Source organism: Phoca vitulina, unplaced genomic scaffold (genome assembly GCF_004348235.1).
Source record: "Phoca vitulina isolate PV1807 unplaced genomic scaffold, GSC_HSeal_1.0 scaffold1, whole genome shotgun sequence".
Classification (NCBI taxonomy): Eukaryota; Metazoa; Chordata; class Mammalia; order Carnivora; family Phocidae; genus Phoca; species Phoca vitulina.
This window is the reverse complement of record NW_022589704.1, coordinates 71,693,851-71,714,745: the sequence shown is the minus strand read 5'-3', so window position 1 is coordinate 71,714,745 and position 20,895 is coordinate 71,693,851. Positions and strand designations below refer to the sequence as shown.

At 35.3% G+C, this 20,895-nt stretch overlaps 1 protein-coding gene across 1 annotated transcript in view; it reads right to left on the bottom strand.

Moving 5' to 3' along the window:
- Positions 1–20,895, bottom strand: part of CCDC148 (coiled-coil domain containing 148) — a 227,524-nt gene that overhangs the window by 154,243 nt on the left and 52,386 nt on the right. The window contains exons 2-3 of the mRNA XM_032410088.1: positions 3,231–3,293; positions 2,130–2,251 (exon numbers count right to left, since the gene is read on the bottom strand). Coding sequence (XP_032265979.1) covers positions 2,130–2,251; positions 3,231–3,293 — 185 coding nt within the window. The remainder of the gene's footprint in view (positions 1–2,129; positions 2,252–3,230; positions 3,294–20,895) is intronic.

Sequence of the window (20,895 nt, the reverse complement as noted above, 5' to 3'; positions counted from 1 at the left end):
CGAAATGATTGCTACAGACTGTGAGCCATTTTCAGTAGTTGAAGACAAGGGATTTTTGAGGTTTGCCAAGCTATAAATCCCAGATACAGTTATTTCCAGAAAATATGTAACTAAAAAGCTTCTTCCTGAATTATATCCTATGAACAAAAAGGTTATTGATGTTATTTAAAATGTCAGTTGAAAGTGATCATCTGTTTAGTCTCACAATATGTAACACAGTGACCAGAGAAGCAATCTAGCAGCTGACAGGGATGAGAAATTATTGCCCTTGCACTTAATATCAAAAATTGAAAGCCACATCAATAATTAAAAATTTTAAACATGTTTATTCTTTGAGAGTGATTCTTTAACCACAGAGAAATTCACTGTGACCAAGCACTGAGTTTTGACACTCAACCATTCTACATTCAGGCAAAAAAAAATTTTTTTTGGTACATGGTGGATGGACAAACAGATATATAGGTAATATTTAAGATGTATGTGTATATATATGAATATATATGTACATATTCCAATACTGATAGGGTGTAGAGGAAGTATCTGTGGTGGTATCTTTATTAGAACAACACTTTGGGAAAGAACTTTTTAAAAAACATTCATATTTTTTTGGCCAAACAATCCAATCATGGGAATTCATCCTATGAAGGTGAAGGATTCTAAAACATGAAAAGTGTCTCTGCATGAAGATACTTACCAAAGTATGATTCCCAATATTGTAAAACTGGATACAATACAAATATCCAAAAATCAGAATGTGATAAGGCATGTGTCTTTTTCTATTTGAAGTACTCATCACTCCTGTTTTGGTTTAATTTTTATTGGCCTTGAGATCCCAATTTCAATGTCATTGCCTCAAAAAAACCTTCCCACTCAACTAGGATCAAGACCAGACAGCATGTTTTTGTTATTTGATTAACACTGACTTTCCTCCTCTTCTCCTGCAAACAGTATATGCCATGAGGGTAGGGGATGTATTTTGCTCATAATTGTATTATCGAGCCACGTAATAAATATTTATTTATGAGAATAATTAAATATTATATAATAAATATTATAAAGATTATGTGGCAAAGTGTTAGGGGGAAGTATACAGGATTTCATGTCTATATTTATCATGGGAAAAATAAAATATGTATGTATATGTTTATGTCTATATATGTATGCATAATGTGATGTATATACAATGGGTCAGAATAGAAGTCAGAAATATGAAAATAGTTTTATTAGGATGATAGTTATATAAGTGATTTTCCCCTAAAATTTCTTTCAATGTCCTGAGAACATCAAATTCTTTTAAAGTTATATCTGAACTTAACAAATAAGGCCCTTTTTAAGAAGTCTCCTTAGTTTGAGGGGATATATCTCATGGATAGGTAGTCACGTCTTTAGAATAGGTACGAAATGTGCTTTGGAATCATAATATTTGCCTTTTTGAAAAGACATTAAAAAAAAAGCCATGCAAAACTAATGTAGCACAAAAATATTAAATTCAAATGAAAACTTGTAAATTACTTAATATGTCACTTTGCCAAATCAGATTTTTACTGCAACCAAGCAATGAAAATGTTGTTTATAATGTACTTTATTATTTGCACGAGAGAGAAACATACTGCATAAATAATCCTAAACCATACAAGGCCCTAAAATACTGTGCACAATCACTTGCACATAAACCCCTTTCAAATCTAGTCCAGGTTCACCTTTTCTGAGATTAAGGCAAAAAAGGGAATTGTAGAAAAGAGAGGCACCTGAGGGCATATTTGTATCGTGTTGCAAAAGGAGCCTTAAATCAGATGATAATCCATGGCTGGCACTTAATTTGCAATTCTTACTTTTCAGAGTAAGTTAGAAATTGTTGAAAACTAATAAAATAGCTAGCTTTCTAAAAGTAGAGACTTTGGGATTGTTATGAACATTAACTGAGGAATGCATGTAAACTATATAGCACAGTGTTGGAGAACATTCAATAAACGTTAGCTGCTATTCACTATTATTAATAGTTGGAAGATTCTAAAAACTATTTAGAATGTCATTTATTTTCACATTTACATTATAAATATAATTTTACTTCCTGGAAACTCAATTTTCCAAAACTAGAAAACACACATGCACACATACACACTTCTAACCTTTAGCTCTATAGAGGCAGAAGCTAATTTTTTTGCTTCCATTAATGCCTGCAACTGTTGATAGTCTACTGGTTTATACTTGGTGCTTCTCATTCCATTTTTCATACGGAACACCAGATTATCTGTTTTTCATTAAAAACATAAAATGACAAAGAAATAGTATCATATTATTGGAAGTCTAAATATAGCTACGGCAACATGTTGACTGCAGGTCTTATTTTTAAATATTTTTAAGCAAAAACAAGAAAAAATATTACAATATTCATAGTATATTTGAACCTCTATCTTTAGAAACTTTAAAAATAATTACCACTATATACCTTGCATAAAATTACTTCTAAAAGAACATAAAGGAAATATTTCCATTTAAGTAAGTATATTGAGAATTTTAGAAAATTAATGTCAAGATACAAAGTGTGGCCATTCTTTTTATTTAAAAAGTTTTAGGCATCAACTGTGAATATTTAAGTATCATCTTATTATGAATCAAGTTAATCAGATTTTTTAAGTCATAGCTGCATTTCTAACAGAAAAAGTTGAAATAAAATAATTTCAAGTAAATTTGAGAAAAGGTTGAAACTGAAAGCTAAAAAATGTAATGGGCCAAATAAGAATAAAATGATATAAAATTTTCAGGTAGGCATTCTCCATCCAAATACATAAAATGTCCTAGTTTAGTATGATATTTGCTGTTCTGATAAAGTAAAACATAAGTAGAAGGTACTCAAAGGCCAAGTAGCATAAAGTATAATAATCTGAGTAATTCAAGCAAAAAAAAAAAAACAAAAAAACAATGCATTTTTGCCCCAATTATATGAATAATTAATCTATACCATATAAGATGATTGAGATTAAGAATATCATGAATCACATGACTTTAAGTAGACTCCAAATGATTTAAGGACAAGCACAGTAAAGGAAAGTACGGTTATCTTGACCACTGTTGAAGATTTAAGCATGCATTGTAAGGAATTGGAGAAACCTTCAGTATGACCAAACAATGAGCTTTCCATTAAAATTTTGAAAATCAACATTCCAACTTTACATCATGCATAATCCACTATAAATCATAGAACAGATTTGGAAGTAGAAAAAAAATACCTGAGCTATCGTTTTTCTGAATTGTCTTGAATGGTTGGTCTCTTTTATTCAAGTCCTCCATATCTATCAAAGAAACAAGAGACAGCTAAAATTTCACAATGTTATTTTCCAAACATTTTTAAAGATGTGCTAATCATAGTGTTTTTTAAAACAAGACCCACGACTGGGTGCTATAACTCTGTATTTACTAAAATTTGCTTCTCCAAGTTCTAGAAGCTTCTTTCCACTAGTTTTTTCCCTCTCTTCCTTTCCTGTTCTTGGTGTCTTCTTCCAACCTCTGACATTTTAATCCTCCTCTCTTGGATTGTCTCAGTGACTGATAAATATTTTGTGATTAAAAAATTGTGTACGTTTTATCCTGAGTTCCTAGGAGGAAAAAAACTACATAAATTAAAAAATAAAGCAGTGGGCCAAGTGACTCACTACTACTGTTAAGCAAATCAGCCTTTGTGGCTGATGCTCAGATGCGCCATCCACTTCCACAAAGCACTCGATGCCCAGCTGTCCCTTCTTTCAGAGTTGGACTCAGTTTCAAAGAGTAAACTCGTCCAAAGGCATACCACTGCTGGGGCAGCCTTTACCCAGCGACTGAGCAAGACAGGATTTTAAAGTCCAGCCAGTTTGGACCCAATGTGGATCACCCTGATGGGCAATATTTCATCCAGAGCTCCCTGCAGGGTTGACCCGGACTTTGTTGGACCTGCATTGAAACTGACTTTTTCATCTGCCCAATCCTGCTTCCTCCTTCTTCTTTACAGGTATGGATCCCTAATGAATATTTAGCACCCAAGCTCTGCCTCAGCATCTCCTTCCTGAGAACCCAACCTGCAGTAGCATCAAACTAAACTGACATCTTTTTAGGGCACCTACAGGGCAACAGACTAGTCAAATGATGCTTTAAGTAACAGTACCATTTTTCATAAATTTTTGTTCCATACCCACTAGGTTCAACTACTCATGTCTAGTGGCTTTTGCTGTAACCTAAGTCTTCTTAAATGGAAAAGAAAGTAGCACAAGTACTTGATTTTTGGAAACTCTTCCAAGTTACCAAGAATCACGGTGATTGGGGCGCCTGGGTGGCTCAGTTGTTAAGTGTCTGCCTTCGGCTCAGGTCATGATCCCAGGGCCCTGGGGTCGAGCCTCGCATCGGGCTCCCTGCTCAGCGGAAAGCCTGCTTCTCCCTCTCCCACTCCCCCTGCTTGTGTTCCCTCTCATGCTGTCAAATAAATAAATAAAAAATCTTTAAAAAAAAAAAAAAAAAAAAGAATCATGGTGATTGCCCAACAGCTTTCAGAATATAGCGATAAAATCCAGTGTGTAACTCCTATAGAGTCTCTGGTCAGGGAATTCTTGTTTTAAGCCTTCAATAACATTGACAATCCTCCCTATAGTCTGGTTTCTACTCACATCTACATCGTATCCATTAGGATTCTTCTTTTGGGGGGGAAGATTTTCACCTGTCAGTCTGCACTGCCTCAAGCCACTATCACCTCCTGCCGGATGACAGCAGCAGTTCTACTTTGTACCCTTAGAGTCCATTCTTCACACAGTAGCCCAAGCAACCTCTTTAAAAACTCTAGTATGACCTTGCTGAATCCCTTCAACGGCTTCCATTATCCTTTAAAATAGTGCCCTAATTGGCCTATAAGGTCCTGCATGATCTTGCCCTTGTTCATCTCCCCATTCTCATCTCATTCACACATTCCAACCACACTGGTCTTTCTGTTTCTCAAATATACCAAGTTCATTTTGCCTTAAGGCCTTCCCACTTGCTGTCCTCTCTACCTTAAAGATATTTTCTTCCTCTTTTTACCTGGCTGGTTCCTACTCAGCTTTCAGCTAAACCTCAGAGACTTAACCAGACTTTTCCATCTAAATAAGGGAGAACTCTTTGTTTTTCTCTCTCATCCCATTCTTTCCTTTCCATTGTAATTTATATCAGTCTTCACATCTCCATGTTTACTGATTCAATGTCCATCTTCCTCCATAGACTTGTGGCCTATGTGTGTCTTCTGATTGCATCCCCAGTGCCCAGCACATGTAGTAAATCCCTAGTAAGTATTATTTGAGAAAATGAATAAAAAGTAGCTGGCAGCAGCTCAATGTCTTGTAGGCCCCAGAAGGGCTGCAATACCAATTCCTTAGTCCATACTATAGCCTCCTCTCCAACAATAAATTTTCACTTTTCAAAAGTCTGCCTTAATAGTGTAGCACACAGGCAGAAATGGCACATTTACATGGCTTCAAAGGCCATCACGTCAATGAGAGAGTGACAAGGTACACAACCACAGGGAGTGCAGAAAATATGGAAAACTAAAGAGCATTCCATGCCCAAAGATAATCAAATACATTTTTTTTCTTTTTATTAACAAAAGTATGCCACAAATAAAGCAAGTATCCAAAACAAATGGATGCTGCATTTAGCAGCTAGTCTGTGAGCTCTGGCCAACCGAGTCTCACCTCTAGTTTTCATCTCCGTCTCCCACCCAGAACTTGACTGTGAGCTTGCTATCTCCATCTTGGAGAGACCTTGCCAGTTCTCTCATTGATTAGCTTTAGATTTTTCCTCAGTGGGGAGCCCAGCCCCTTCAGATTTAGGACTCATTTTGGGGGGATTTAGATTGCAAGATTGAGGCCCTGAAATAAAGTAGGGTTTTGCAGACTCCCTTTAGGTTACCTTGGTCTAACATTGCTAGATTTTCAGATTTTCAGAGGAAAGTCATGAAGTCCACACAACATTTCTCACCATTTCTACATGGCTCAAATATTAATTATGACCGTAAGAAACTTACAGTAGAATACATTCTGGAAATCAAAATTGCAGCCAAAAACTACTCTGTCTTCATGAACTTGAAATCTAGTTTGGCTGTGACTATATAGCAGACCAAGCAAAAACACTTCTTGACCTACATTCTTTTTTTTTTTAAATTACATCTTTTATTTTATTTTATTTTATTATGTTATGTTAGAGACACACATTCTTTAATATTTATATATAAAGCACAAATAATTACTACTTACCTTTCAGGGATGTTGAGGATCTCTGAACTAAATAATTGTTAAACTGGAATAATATAAGACTGACAGTTGTAGTGTTTCTTATATCAGAGAATTAAATAGACATTAGATTTAGAATCTGAAAAGTTCACATATAATTCACTTAGTCTAACTTCTCATTTTAGCATATGAGATGATTGCAGCCCAGAAAAATGACCAAGATCACAGAGAACTTCAAGTCTAAAACCTCATATTCATAATAAAAAAATCTCTGAAAATGAAGGTATATATCATAATCAATATGTCCAAATCCAACCTGAGCTGAAATCATTTGGTGGCAAACTTGACCCAAACCAAAGTTTATTTTATTTAATGTGGACATTCATACATTTGTCCGAAAGTGTTAATGTGTTTCATTATGGGGTGCTACCCAGATACCATCAGTTTTAAATACTATAGGGCATATGCTCTATATTACATTTCTAAAAATCTGAAAAATCAAAACTACATCTGGCACTACAGACTTCAGATAAGAGACTATGAATCTGTACTAAAACCAACAGTCCTCGATTCCCAAACAAGCATATGTCATCTAGGCCATTTCAATTTTATGCTTACTAGTGAAATTCAAAGTGGCTACTTCAGCCTGCAGTTAAAATGTTTTTGACAGAGTAACGGCTACTTGAACAGAATTTTCCATGTTAAATAATTTTAAAGCACTTAGTTTTAGAAATTAATTCCATGTTCACATTATGTGACATTTTAGAAATCACTTATGAGTATTATCAAAATGTTAAACCTTTTAGATCTACTCAATTACTGAAAATATTTTAAAATAATATATTTTTATGAGAAGTTTCTTATAGTGTAGGAAGAACGTTTTGATATATAATATAATGATAGCTTCGCAGTAGCTAGAGGATTGAATAAAGATTTTAATATAAAGTTAATTTTTACAGATTTGATAGAGAATCTAAACTTTAAAAACTACATGACCTCAACTGGTCTCTATGGGGTAGGTAAGCAAGAAGGACTTCTCTAGAGATGAGAAAAAAATAGCAAAGAGATCATTTATATAACAAGGCAATCTTTTTACAGTGTTAAAATTCGTATTCTCTTTCCTAAGAAAATCTCTTCTAATACATCAAGGAAGAAAATCTCAGTTGTACTTAGGCTTAAAATTGTACAACGCATGGATAGTTTGTTAACTCTAAACTGCCTAACTGTGTAGATATGTATATTAGCCAATCACCCCATGAAGATAAGTTTTCAAAAGTGATAGGGATTCTGCCAGGTCAAACAGTGTGAGAACAATACCAATATCAAAAAATATCTTGGATGTAGCATCATATTATAATCTTTTTTCATATGAAAGATCTCATTTCAAATGTGAGTTCAAATACTATGGCCAAAGTCTGGTTTAAGCAATATTTTTCTAACATGCAAAATTCTCTTTTAAATTCTAAGCAGAATAGTGCATATTACTTCCATTATGAAACATTATACATTGTAGTCAGCATAAGATAAAAATATTGTCCTGGAAAAATGAATGGAACCAAAAGCAAAACTATTAAAGTTAACAAAAATAGTTAAAGTGTTCAGTTACATAATAAATATCTCATAATTATTTCAAACATAATGGGGAAAGCTCTCACTCAAAAGAGCAACTACAACAGAACAAACAAAAACAAAATATCTAGGAATAAACTGTACAAGAAATGTGTAGGACTCATGTCCTAAAAAGCCACAGAAGTTTATTAAAGGAAACAAAACTTAAATAGAGAAAACCAATTCTGGTTCTGTTGACCAAATACTTAATAGTGGCAATTTGGGGATAGTAGGATTATAGTTGATTTTGATTTCCTCTTTTTGTTTGAGCAGAATTTCAAAAATATTTTTTTACAGGAAGAAGAAAAATACATTTTAAAAAATACTAAGCTGGGGCAATAGTTATTTCACTATAAATTAGGGGAAATGATACCATAGTTTCTGTATTTTACCAGCCAGAAAAGAAACTGGATTTCATGACACCAAGAATCCTTTAAGATGTGAACTTGTATATACAATATAATTTTCCACACTAATATTGAATTGACATATTTCTCACTAGTCCTCCTCTATTAAAAAACAGGATATGTTAAATACATTTGTAGAATTTTCTAGAACTTGAAAATGTTAGCATTAAAATATTCACAAGGTCACTTTTTAATGCTGTGTGAAGAATAAATATATTAAACTATCCTATCAATTATAAAAGTATTAGTTAAATAATATGAAACTGTACAGAAAGATATAAGGTAAAAATTAAAACTTCTAGCCTTACTTAGCCCTAATCTCCAAATTCAGTTGGCCCTGGCAGTCATCTTCAATGTTTTATTGTATATTCTTTCAAAGATTTTCCATGCACATAAACGTACACATGCATATCCAATTTTTACACAAATGCAATCATGATATATGCACAGTTCTACAAGTTGCTTTTCATTTAATAACTCATCTTTCCACACCATTCTATTTGTGTGTCCATGCATGTATAGACATATCTTTAATGGCTGCTAAATAACTAATTCACATATATATCACCATTTATTAACCAGTACAAGAATCCAAGAATGAAATTTTTCAAAAAATATTTTACCCTCTTACTGCAAAATAAAATCCATAAGCCAGACAAAGGGAATCTATAAAATCTCTGCCCTTTTCATGATTTATATAAATTTGCTTATGAAGCAAATTCTACATATAGTCACCTTTTATGAATATCTCTTTTTTTATGTCTATAATAGCACAAAGAGGAGAATCTAAATCAACCTCAATAATGAAAATGATTCAAATAAAAATCTACTTATCTCATATGCTTTTCCAATAAAAGTCTGGGGAGCAAAATCAAGTAGAGAGAACAGAATTAATCAAGGCAAGGAACCTAGAAGTTTCTGAGGGACTTCAGAGTTCCACAGAGAGTGGAAGTAACTTCTGTAGAGCCTCCCATGCCCTTATGCCTGCTACATCCTCAAAGCTGTTTTAATCATTTCAAAAACACAAGAGAAATTGCATATGTACCTAGTTTAAATTAGTACATAGTAAAAACAAAGGGTGGGGGGAGGAGGGAAATTGAATATATCTATTCTCTCTTCTCCCTGAGAAACACATTGATAGCCTCAGAAATTCCAACCAGAAGCCATGACTGGCAATTTTAAGCTCTGGCAAAACAACTTGGGAAAAGTAAATAATTATTTATGATGAAATATTACTTTGTCCCTAATTTTCTCCCTAAATGTGCAACACATAAAAGAAGAGTACTGAAAGTGATCCTCTATTGTGAAAAGACTCACCACTTGTTCTTCTTGACTTGCCATTTTGGACATGCTTAAACTAGAGATTTTGTCAACCTTCTGACACAATCTGGGAATGCAGTTCCTCATCCTATTTACCTGGACTTGAAGTTAGAGGCTTTTCTCCTTCCCCCTGGTTCTTTTTACTTCTAACCTCTCCATCAGTAGAGGAGCATCATATAATTCACTCCCTCCAAATCTTTTGTGTAGATTTCTGCAGTAGCAATAGGAAATTGACAGTGCTCTTTCATACCTCCCTACTTTTGCATATGCTGTTACCTGTGCTTGGAATGCCTTTCTCAACCCCTGCCTCTCTGGCCAATGACTACCTACTTTTCAGTCTCATTTTAAGCATCCTACTGGAGCTTCTCTTAATCCAGGTATAGATTATTTATCTCCTCTCTTGTGCTACGATTATACTTTTGTATATCCCTGCTAATGCAGTTATTCATTTATTCGGTGCTTATTGAACATCTATCATAGACTAGACTGAGGGATATATATTTATTCAGGCTCTGCAGAGAGACCTGCCCAGGGCATCTCGTCTGAAGTAGCCCCCTTCACCCTCAATCACTCTTTATCCCCTCAATCTAATTATTTACCTTCATAGCACTTCTCACTACGTGGCATTATACTATATATTCATTCATTTGTTAATTTGCTTATTGTTCACTTCTACAACAAGGATATATGCTCTAAAAAAGCAAGGCCTTTTGCTGATTATCTCTATTTCTCCAGAGTGCCTAAAATAGTGTATGTCATATACTAGACACTCAACATATATTTGCTAAAAAAGCATCAAGTGATTGCATTACAGATCATGGCCCCGTCCCTAAGGCGTGGTACTATTAGAGGCAAACACAGTTTCCCTTCCTCTTTTCCAATGTTTAAGATCTAGGCTCACTTGTATGAGATGAAAATCATTATAAAAACAAACTCCAAATCAAAATGGGCAGTGCACTAAGGTCTATGTCAAGAAGTAAGAAAGGAGAAATACCCCTACTCTATCTTGGTGAGTTTCAGCTCTGACTATAAATTCATGTTAATGACAGTTGAAGGTGCCCCTTGAGCATATAACACATCTGGGTCATCTTACCTCTTCAAGAGTTTGAAGGTAAGAAGAACATTCTTTGCATAGTACACACAGATTATCTGGTTTTATCTCCAACATGTATTGTTCAATGAAAAAAACAAGTTGCACCATGATACATACCATATGATACCATTACATAAACATGGAAAGACACCAAAAAATGTTATGCATATTATACACACACTCCCCCACACATGCATTCTACCAAGGACAAAAGTCTAAAAGATATACAAATAGACCAAACTAGAGAGGATACTGCAACTGGAGGTTAGTTTCAAAGGGGAATCTAACTATCTGTAATGAAATCTTTGCTTTTTTACAAAGAAAATGTATATATGTATATTTATATAACTAAGAGTAATAAACATTACCCCCAAAGGTCTTATTTCTAAATAATTATATTATCTATTGTAGAGTTAATATGATTACATTTGAGTTTATAAGTGATTATCCGGTGGGCTCTACCGGTGAGAGCCCCAGGGCCTAATAACCCAACTGCACCCATTTCTGAACCTGCTAAACTTGGACTACCTCTAAAGGACCTTGACCCTCCCAGGTTGTGACAACCCTGTAAAGCCCAATCTGAAATATCCAGTTAACTTTATCTTTAATTTTGAATATAATCAAAATTTTTTGAGGAGGGGAGAGAGAGAGAGTGCACATGTGTTAGCAGGGGGCAGGTAGGGGTAGAGGGAGAGGGAAAGGGAGACTCTTAAGCAGGCTCCAATTCCAGCATAGAGCCTGAGGCCAGGCTCGATCTCGGGACCCTGACTGAGATCATGACCTGAGCTGAAACCAAGAGTTGAACGCCTAACTGACTAAGCCACCCAGGTGCCCCTAATCAAATAATTTTTATACAAATTTGATGTGCCTTTTACAAGAAATTTCTTCTGACATCTTCTTTAACAAATAATTCAAAACACAGTATTTTAAAATTTTACTTAATGGTCACAAATGCACTGCTCATTCTTTTGATCACAAGTTTATTCATTAAAAGAAAACTATTAACATCAAGGCCACCAGCAAGGTTATAGAGTTCAACAATTAAATGGAATTTTCCACTACTCCACTATTATTGCTGAAGAAATTATATCATCTTAATTTTAAAACTGTGGCAGACATAGCTAGGTGTCAATATCCATTCTCCCTTTTTTTCCTTCTTAGCAGAACCCAGTTTTGTCCAGGATTAAAAGATTGGCCTTCCTTGGGCGCCTGGGTGGCTCAGTTGGTTAAGCGACTGCCTTCGGCTCAGGTCATGATCCTGGAGTCCCTGGATCGAGTCCCGCATCGGGCTCCCTGCTCGGCAGGGAGTCTGCTTCTCCCTCTGACCCTCCCCCCTCTCATGTGCTTGCTCTCTCTCATTCTCTCTCTCTCAAATAAATAAATTAAAAAAAAAAATCTTTAAAAAAAAAAAAAAAAAAAAAAAAAGATTGGCCTTCCTTGATATCCCCGAGATTCTAACTGACCATGTGACACAGTTCCAGCCAATGAGATATAAGCAGAGGTCTGCTGGGAATTGGGGCACAAGATTTGTTTCTTCATATGAGCATTGCCCCCTCCCTTTCCTTCCTCCTTTCTTCTTGCCTGGAAATATGGATGTGAAATGACATGGAGAGGCCATCTGTGACTATGTAGTGAGTATTGGGATTAAAGATATATACTAAGTATCCCAGAGAAGAAAGCCAAAGGGAGCTCAGGACACTGATGATATCAAGAATCTGCTACACCAGCTATAGACTACTACTCTCTGGACTTGTTATGAGAGAAATAAATCCCAAGCTTCTGCATGCAGGTTCTGTAACTTTCAGCCAAACAAAATTCCCAACTGATACAGAATGGGAAAATATGAAGCACCCAGGAAGTATTGATGCCTTTCCATATAAAACAGTATAAAAATTCTTCTAGAAAAGTACCCATCAATACAGCATAGGATAAAATACTAGAAAATATTACTGTGGTTGCTTTTCAATAGTAGCATAGAAAATCACAGCTAGAAAAATTCCTATTTGAAAACTCCAATAGAGTTTCATTTGCAGTTCAACATAGCTGAAAGAGAGTAGGTAAAGAGTGTAGGTGGTTCTGGAAGGGGAAAAAAGAAAAATCTTCAGAAACTTAATTTCACTATCAAAAAATAACACAGATGAATGTATCTGTGGGTTTTCAATACTCCAGAATAAATAGTTTTTCCACAAAGTATCAACTATGTGAAGAGAAATTTTCTCTTAAAATAATATATTTTTTAAATTTTTAATAAAAAATGGCAATCGACCACTCTTTAACAATAAAAACTATAAGACTCTGTTAAGTGACAGTGCTTGGAACACAGTAGCACTAACACATTTTGAATGAATGAAATAATTATAATGGGTAGGAAATATTAATTCATTTTTGTGTAAGGGAAAGATCTTTAAGGTGAAGTCATGAAGAAATGAAAGGAAAAGGTTAAAGGAATTAAGATAGTTTAGAGGAGGGAAAGAAAGTGTGAAGAAAAAGAAAATTAAAAAGAACAAAGAAAGAAAAAGATTGTGTTCATTTCCTATTTCTACTTTCTAGTTCCCTTAAGTTTGGTCAAAAAAGAAGGCATCCTCCTCCCTATAAAGACAAACTCACAGTTTACATCAGCTTCACTGAAGTGGTTAGAAGTTTTACTGGAGAGGAGGTAGAGCAGGTAATTTTCAAACACAAAAGTGGGCCCTAACTAAGGCAGGTGTGGTGGGATTTTCATTGGCAGGAGGCAACTAACTCAGGATGAGCAACTCCACTCTGGAGAAAAGAGAGGGAACATCTATCTGATGTGAGCAGATGGGCTGAATGCAGAAGATGTAATGAGAGATGTCAGTCTTTTCCTGCTTCAATTTTTGTTTCAACCTAATTCTTCACACAGAAAAGGAGGAAGAAATCCTCTGCTATCCTCTATTTCATGTTCTCTTTCCACAGGGATCCAAATTCTCTGAATAAAGTTGGAAGTCCTTGTATGGAAAATCTCAATAATATCTTTTGAAAGCTGGGGGAGGTAGAAGAAAAATAAATTTCTCTCTCTTAACAAGAGTGAAAGATGAGTTCTTTCTGCCTGCAGTGGTGCACGAGGAGAGTAAGGGGGAGGGTGATGAGAGGGCCAAATGTCATGTAACCCAAGGACAAACAGAATTTGCCTGCATGGGATTTTCCACTTGGCTTTAAAAACACCATTGAAATAATTTGGTCCAAAATATAATGGTCAATAATACATAAAATAATCACTAACATATGACCACTACCACTTGTCAGTGGCAATGGAAGACATCAGATGCATGAGATATCCATGCAATGGGAGATTTTAAAAACCTGCTCCTGTAGAAAACATTGCCAACAACATGGGTTTGTTTAAAATTTAATTGATATGAAAACAGCACATTCTCAAAACTAAGATACACCTTAACTCTAGAGGAGTGTTGGGCTTTGGAATAAGACTGCAGAACAGTGAATTCCAACTCACCACTTTTAAATTATGGAACTCTTAGCAAATTACTTAAATGATAGAAAAAACAATATTATAAACATGTCAATTCTTCAAAATTAATTTATATACCTCAGTTGAAATCCTAGAAGATTTTTGGTAAAAATTGGCAAGCTGATTTAAAATGTGTATAGAAATACGAAGGACAAAGGATAGCCAAGGAAATCTTGAAGAAGAGAACAAAGCTGGAGGATTTATAGTACCATATATCAAGATCCATTATGAAACTGTAGTAATTAAGACAATGTGTTATTGGCATAAGGATGGACAAATAGGCCAGTGAACAGTATAGAGAGGTAAGAAACAGATCCATAAATATATGGTCACCTGATTTATGACAGAAGTGAGTCACACTGTAGTGTGCAAAGAACAGTCTTCAATAAATGGTCCTGGGATAGCTGGATGTCCATATGGAAAAAATGAATCTTGACCCCCTACTTCCCAACATTCACAAAAATCAATTCCAGATGTATTGAAGATCTAAATGTGAAAGATAAAAAAATGAAGCTTTTAGAAGATTACATAGGAGAACATATTCATGACCTCGGAGTTGGCAAAGATTTCTTAAACAGTTCACCAAAAAAGCTAATCATAAATGGAAAATGTAGTAAGTTGGGAAATCCTAAAATTAAGAACTTTTGTTCATCCAAATACACCATTAATGTAGTAAAAAGGCAATGGAAATAGTGGGAAAATATATCTGTAATACACATATTCAACAAAAGGCTTGTATCCAGAATATAGACATATTTAAATGCCTACAAATTAATAAGGAAAAGTCAGAGAACCCAATAGAAATGAGGCAGAACACCTGAATAAACACTCCACAAAAAAAGGATATCCAAATGGCCAATAAACATATTAAAAGGGTTCAACTTTATTCATTAGGAAAATACAATTTATTTTTTAAAGGATTTTATTTATTTGAGAGAGAGAGAACATGGGAGTAGGGGAGGAGCAGAGGGAGAGGGACAAGTAGACTGAATGTGAGTGTGAGACCCTCACAGGGCTCAATCCCACAACCCTAAGATCATGACCTGAGCCGAAATCAAGAGTCAGACAATGAACTGAGTCACCCAGGTGCCCCAGGAAAATCCAATTTAAAACCAAAATGTAATACATCTATAAACATACTAGAGTAGCTAAAATGAAAAAGATAGGAAATACCAAATGTTGGTAAGAAGGTGGAGCAACCAGAACATTCATACATTGCTGGTAGGAGTGTAAGTTGGTACAACTGCTTTAGAAAACTCACTGGCAATTCAGCTACTATGATCCAGTCAATCTACTCCTACATGTACCCAACAGAAATGTGTACATACATTCACCAGAAGATATGTATAAGAATGTTCATAGCAGCACTATTCCTAGTAGCCCCAAATCATAAACTACTCAAATATCTATCAGTGGTTGAATCAATAAATTGTGGTAAATTCACAAATTTACTATTTGACTTTGGTCATTGGGAATGAGGCTATGAGGTGAAGTGGGTAGTAAAATATTCATCAATACTAGTGTCTTCTTGGGTCAAGAAAATGATACTTCTGGCTCTGTCCAAGGGAAGGTATTTATAAGAAAAAGGATACATTAACAGCAGACATTATTCTTCTTTAAAGTTTGCATAATTTACTTGTTCAAGATGTCTTTTTTCTTTATAATTGCTAGTTGACATTAATTTGCCATGGTGACAGAGCTGACAAACTTGATGAGAGGCACTCAACTAATTATAAAACCAAATCTGAACGTTTCAAACAGTATCATAATGTATTTCACATGCAAAAAAAAGTCACCATAAAAATTAATATTGTAGGGGCGCCTGGGTGGCTCAGTCAGTTAAGCAGCTGACTCTTGGTTTCAGCTCAGGTCATAATCTTGAGGTCATGGGACTGAGCCCCAAGTAGGGCTCTATGCTCAGTGCAGAGTCTGCCTCAGATTCTCTCTCCCTCTCCCTCCCACTCTCTCTCTCATTTTCTCTCTCAAATCAATAAAATATTTTAAAAAATTAATATTGTAGAAGACTATTTAATGAGATACAGATTACATATAAATATAAAAATCTTAAAGCAAGATACAAAATAGGAAGAATTTTAATTTTATAAAGTATGTATATATATGTACGTACATGAATATTTAATAAATGATTAAAAGCTGTATACCACAGTGCAACAGAAAAAAATGTGAATAGATTTTTATTTTTTTGCTCTCTATTTTGTAAATTTGCAAGTGATTAAAGAAAGAAAAACATTTTCTTTTTTAAATACTTAATAATTTATTAAAAATCTCAAACAATCACAGACTTACAGAAAATTTGCAAGAACAGCATAAATTTATTTTTCTGAAGGAAGTCTCCATTTCAGAGGAAGCTGCTGCCCTGATTCCCCATCACTCCTAAAGACACTTGAGGGTGTCTTTCCTACTAACAAGGACATTCTCCTGCATAACCACAAGATAATTATTAACAAGAAATTAACACTGATAAACACTACTATCAACTAATCCTCAGACCCCATTCAAGTTTTGCCAATTGTTTCAATAATGTTCTTTATAGTAAAAAACTTGAGTTCAGAATTAAGCATTGCAGGTAGTTGTCATGTCTCTTCAGTCTGAAATTGCTATTCAGTCTTTCTTTGACTTTCATGATCCTCATAATTTTGAAGATCATAGAATAGTTATTTTGTAGAATGCTCCTCAGTTTGGGCTTCTCTGATGTTTCTTCACAGTTAGACTCAGGTTATACATCTTTGACAGGAATGTCACAGAAGTGATTTGCGTGCTTCTCACTGCATCCTATCACCTGATTTCCATTTGTCCATTACCGATGATGTTCATTTTGAAGATTTTATTTATTTATTTGACACAGAGAGAGAGAGAGAGGAATCACAAGTAGGCAGAGTGGCAGGGAGCGGCAGAGGGAGAAGAAGGCTCCCCGCTGAGCAAGGAGCCCGATGTGGGACTCGACCCCAGGACCCTGGGATCATGACCTGAGCCGAAGGCAGACGCTTAACGACTGAGCCACCCAGGCGCCCCCTGATGATGTTCATTTTGAACACTTAAGGTAGCATCTGCCACTTTTTCCACTTGTAATTAATAAGTATTTTGTAGAGACTTACTTTGAAATGCTATAAATATCCCAAATTAAACATTTAATTTGTGTATTTATTTGCCTGTATCTGTATAGATTCATTTTATTCAGTGGGTTATCATCTGTTACTGTAATTATTTTTTCTTAAGATTTTATTTTTAAGGGGTGTCCAGGTGGCTCAATCGATTAAACATCCAACTCCCCGCTCAGCAGGGAGCCTGCTTCTCCCTCTCCTTCTGTCCCTGCTCCTGCTCTCTCTCTCGCTCTTAAATAAATAAAATCTTAAAAATAAGATTTTATTTCTAAGTAATCTCTATACCCAACATGGAGCTAGAACTTACAACCCTGAGATCAAGAGTTGCATGTTCTGCTGACTGAACCAGTCAGGTGCCCTGTTACTGTAATTATTTATTGTGATGCTCAAATTACCCTCAGGTTAGTCAGGAGAAAGCTCTTCAAGTTGGCTTCTGTGTCCTATGTGTTTTAAAAACAATACGCATTTATTAGCTCATAGCTCTGTAGGTCAAACGTCTGGTACGGCATGGCTGGGTTCTTTGCTCAGGATATGACAAGGGTGAAATCAAGGTATCAACCAGGCTCAGTTTTTCTGTGGGTGCTCTGGACAAAATCCATTTGCAATCTTATTCTTATTGTTGGCTGAATTCAGTAACTTGCAGTGATAGGACTGAGGGCACCTTTTCCTTGCTTGTTTTCAGACAGTGGCCACTTTCTACAACTAGAGATTGCTTGCATTCTTGCCAAGTGGCTCCTTCCATCTTCAAGACCACCAGGGATAATCACTCTCATGTTAAATCCTTCTCATGCTTTGAATCTCTGACCTCCTCTGTCTCTGACCATTAAACCTTGATTTAAAGGACTCATGTGATAAAAGCAGCCCACTCGATAACCTCTCTATCATAAGGTCAACTGATCTGGGACCTTAATTACCTCTGCAAAATCCTTTTGCAATATAAAATAACAAAATCACAGGAACAAACTGAGGGTTTTAGAGGGGAGGGGGTGGGGGGGATGGGTTAGCCTGGCGATGGGTATTAAGGAGGGCACGTACTGCATGGAGCACTGGGTGTTATACGAAAACAATGAATTGTGGATCACTACATCAAAAACTAATGATGCATTGTATGGTGACTAACATAACATAATAAAATAAAATTTAAAAAAAACAAAAACAAAAAAACCTCCCGTCAAAAAAAAAAAATCACAGGAGTGAGTCTAACACAGTATATTCATACTCCTGGGGATTATATAAAGCATGCACACTAGAGGACAGGAAGTCTTGGGGGCCATCTTAGAATTCTGTCTCCTACTGCTTACTATGTCAAGTGCTAGAACAGTGCCTGGCACATTGTAAGCACTATACATGCATTAGCTATTATTATTATTGATTATCTCACAAATTCACAGAAATTTTAAAAATAGCAATGACACAGTAATGACAAAGGTGTAGTAAAATGACACTTCAATGTGACATCAAAGAAATATAGATTGTTAGAAGTTTCTGGTGATCATTTGGCAATGTGTATTGAAAGCCTAATATTTCCACTTCTAGGAATCCATCCTAGAACAGAGGTACACACAAAGATAGAGGAAAGAAGATTTTAATCATAGTATGTTTATGATAATAAATACTTTAACAGAAATGAAAAAAATCTCTTTTTTAGGGGTTTGGTTAAATAATACAGCATAACTATTCAATGGAATACTATGAAGCCTTAAAAAACAAACAAACAAAAATACATGGCATGAAAATATTGAATGAGGAAGGAACATACTCATGTTAGAAGTAAAGGAATTATAGGTTACAAAATTGCTCTTTGTAGTCTTACCCAATTTTAGTCAAACACCAAATGAATTCCGCTTTCCTTTATCTCTCTTGAGCTGTGTTACAGTTAAACGCCTATGTATATTCTATATCACTCTTGGGATCTTTCTCCTTTTATAGAACCCCCCCAATATTTCTTACTGTATGGTGACTAACATAACATAATAAAAAAAAAGAAAGCAGTGACCAGAAGAAACTTAAAAAAATAAAATAAAATAAACAAACACCTATGGCACGGAAAGATAGGTATTAGCCTCCTCACATTGCTGTAGGTCAAACAAGGTTTCTGGCAACTTCTTAGGGAGCCCCAGCATGTTTCTCGGAGTGTGAGGTGGTCCTTGGGCAATACAGGGTCACTTGAAAAGGGAGAGAACATTCCCTGACACTACCTCTCTGGTCATGCCCGTTTGCCAAAGCAACACATGCATCCTGAAAAGCAAGGCTCTGCATCTTCTCCCCTGCTTTACTGTACTGCTGCCTTACCCAAGGCCTTAAATTGCAAAAAGTGTGGTCTTGCCTCTTATTTCTAATGTATAGCCCCCTTTATACTAAATTGGTTAAATTACACTCCCAGCTTAGATCCTAGAGCATAATTTTTGTTTGGGGCATCCGAGTAAGAAATATGTATTAATGGGGTGAAAGGGGAACAGAAGTTTCCATTTATTGAGAGAGCACCTATAACACTATAAAATAGCTACTATTAGTCCCATTTTACAGGTTAGAAAACTGAGGCTCAGAGGGGTTAAATAACTTGTTCAAGGACATACTTTTAGGAAATGGTAAAAATAGGTTTTGAAGCCACTGGCTTCTCCCTTTTATCACTCCGGTGATTCCTGGTGATTTCTGAGACTTATATATAAGTCTTATATATATATATATATATATATAAATAAGTCTTATATATATATATATAATTTTAAAAGCTCCCTAGGAAATGTCAACGATTAGCTGAGGTTAAGACCTACTATAGTACACATTGCTGCTTCCCTAAAGCAAATTAGCCATATGCAATGTGATTACAGTGCAGATTAATTTTTTTCTCCTAAGCTTTTCTCAGCTACAGCCTCTCAGACTTTTACTCTCAAATTACGAGATACACTTTTAACTGGGCCATTCAGATATCACCACAAATTCAGATTGAAACAATTTTTCCCCTTGCTCTCTCAGCCTCAAAGACAGATACTCCAAACTCCATGTTTAGAACTAGCATCCTTCCATAGACCCAAAAACTGAGGATAGTTTCTTCTACCTCTTTCTAGGACACAATTTTTTTTTTTTGCTTTGAAATAGCTTTTATTTTTTAAATAGGGTTATTTATTTATATACAAATGTTGCCTTTCTGTACTCTCAAGTGATGAAATGTATTCTCCATTAATCAAAATTACAGTGAATAAGTATTTATAAATACTTTTAAGTTAATAAATATGTATGAGTCTATTGTTTAATTCAATTAATTAACATATAGTATATTATTAGTTTCAGAGGTAGAGGTCAGTGATTCATCAGTCTTATATAATACCCAGTGCTCATTCCATCAAGTGCCCTCCTTAATGTCTATCACCCAGTTACCCCATTCCCCCACCCCCCTCCCTTCCAGCAACCCTCAGTTTGTTTCCTATGATTAAGAGTTTCTTATGGTCTGTCTCTCTCTCTGATTTTGTCTTGTTTTATTTTTTCCTCTCTTCCCCTATGATCTTCTGTTTTGTTTCTTAAATTCCACATAAGTGAGATCATATGATAATTGTCTTTCTCTGATTGACTTACTTTGCTTAGCATAATACCCTCCAGTTGCATCCACGTCATTGTAAATGGCAAGATTTCT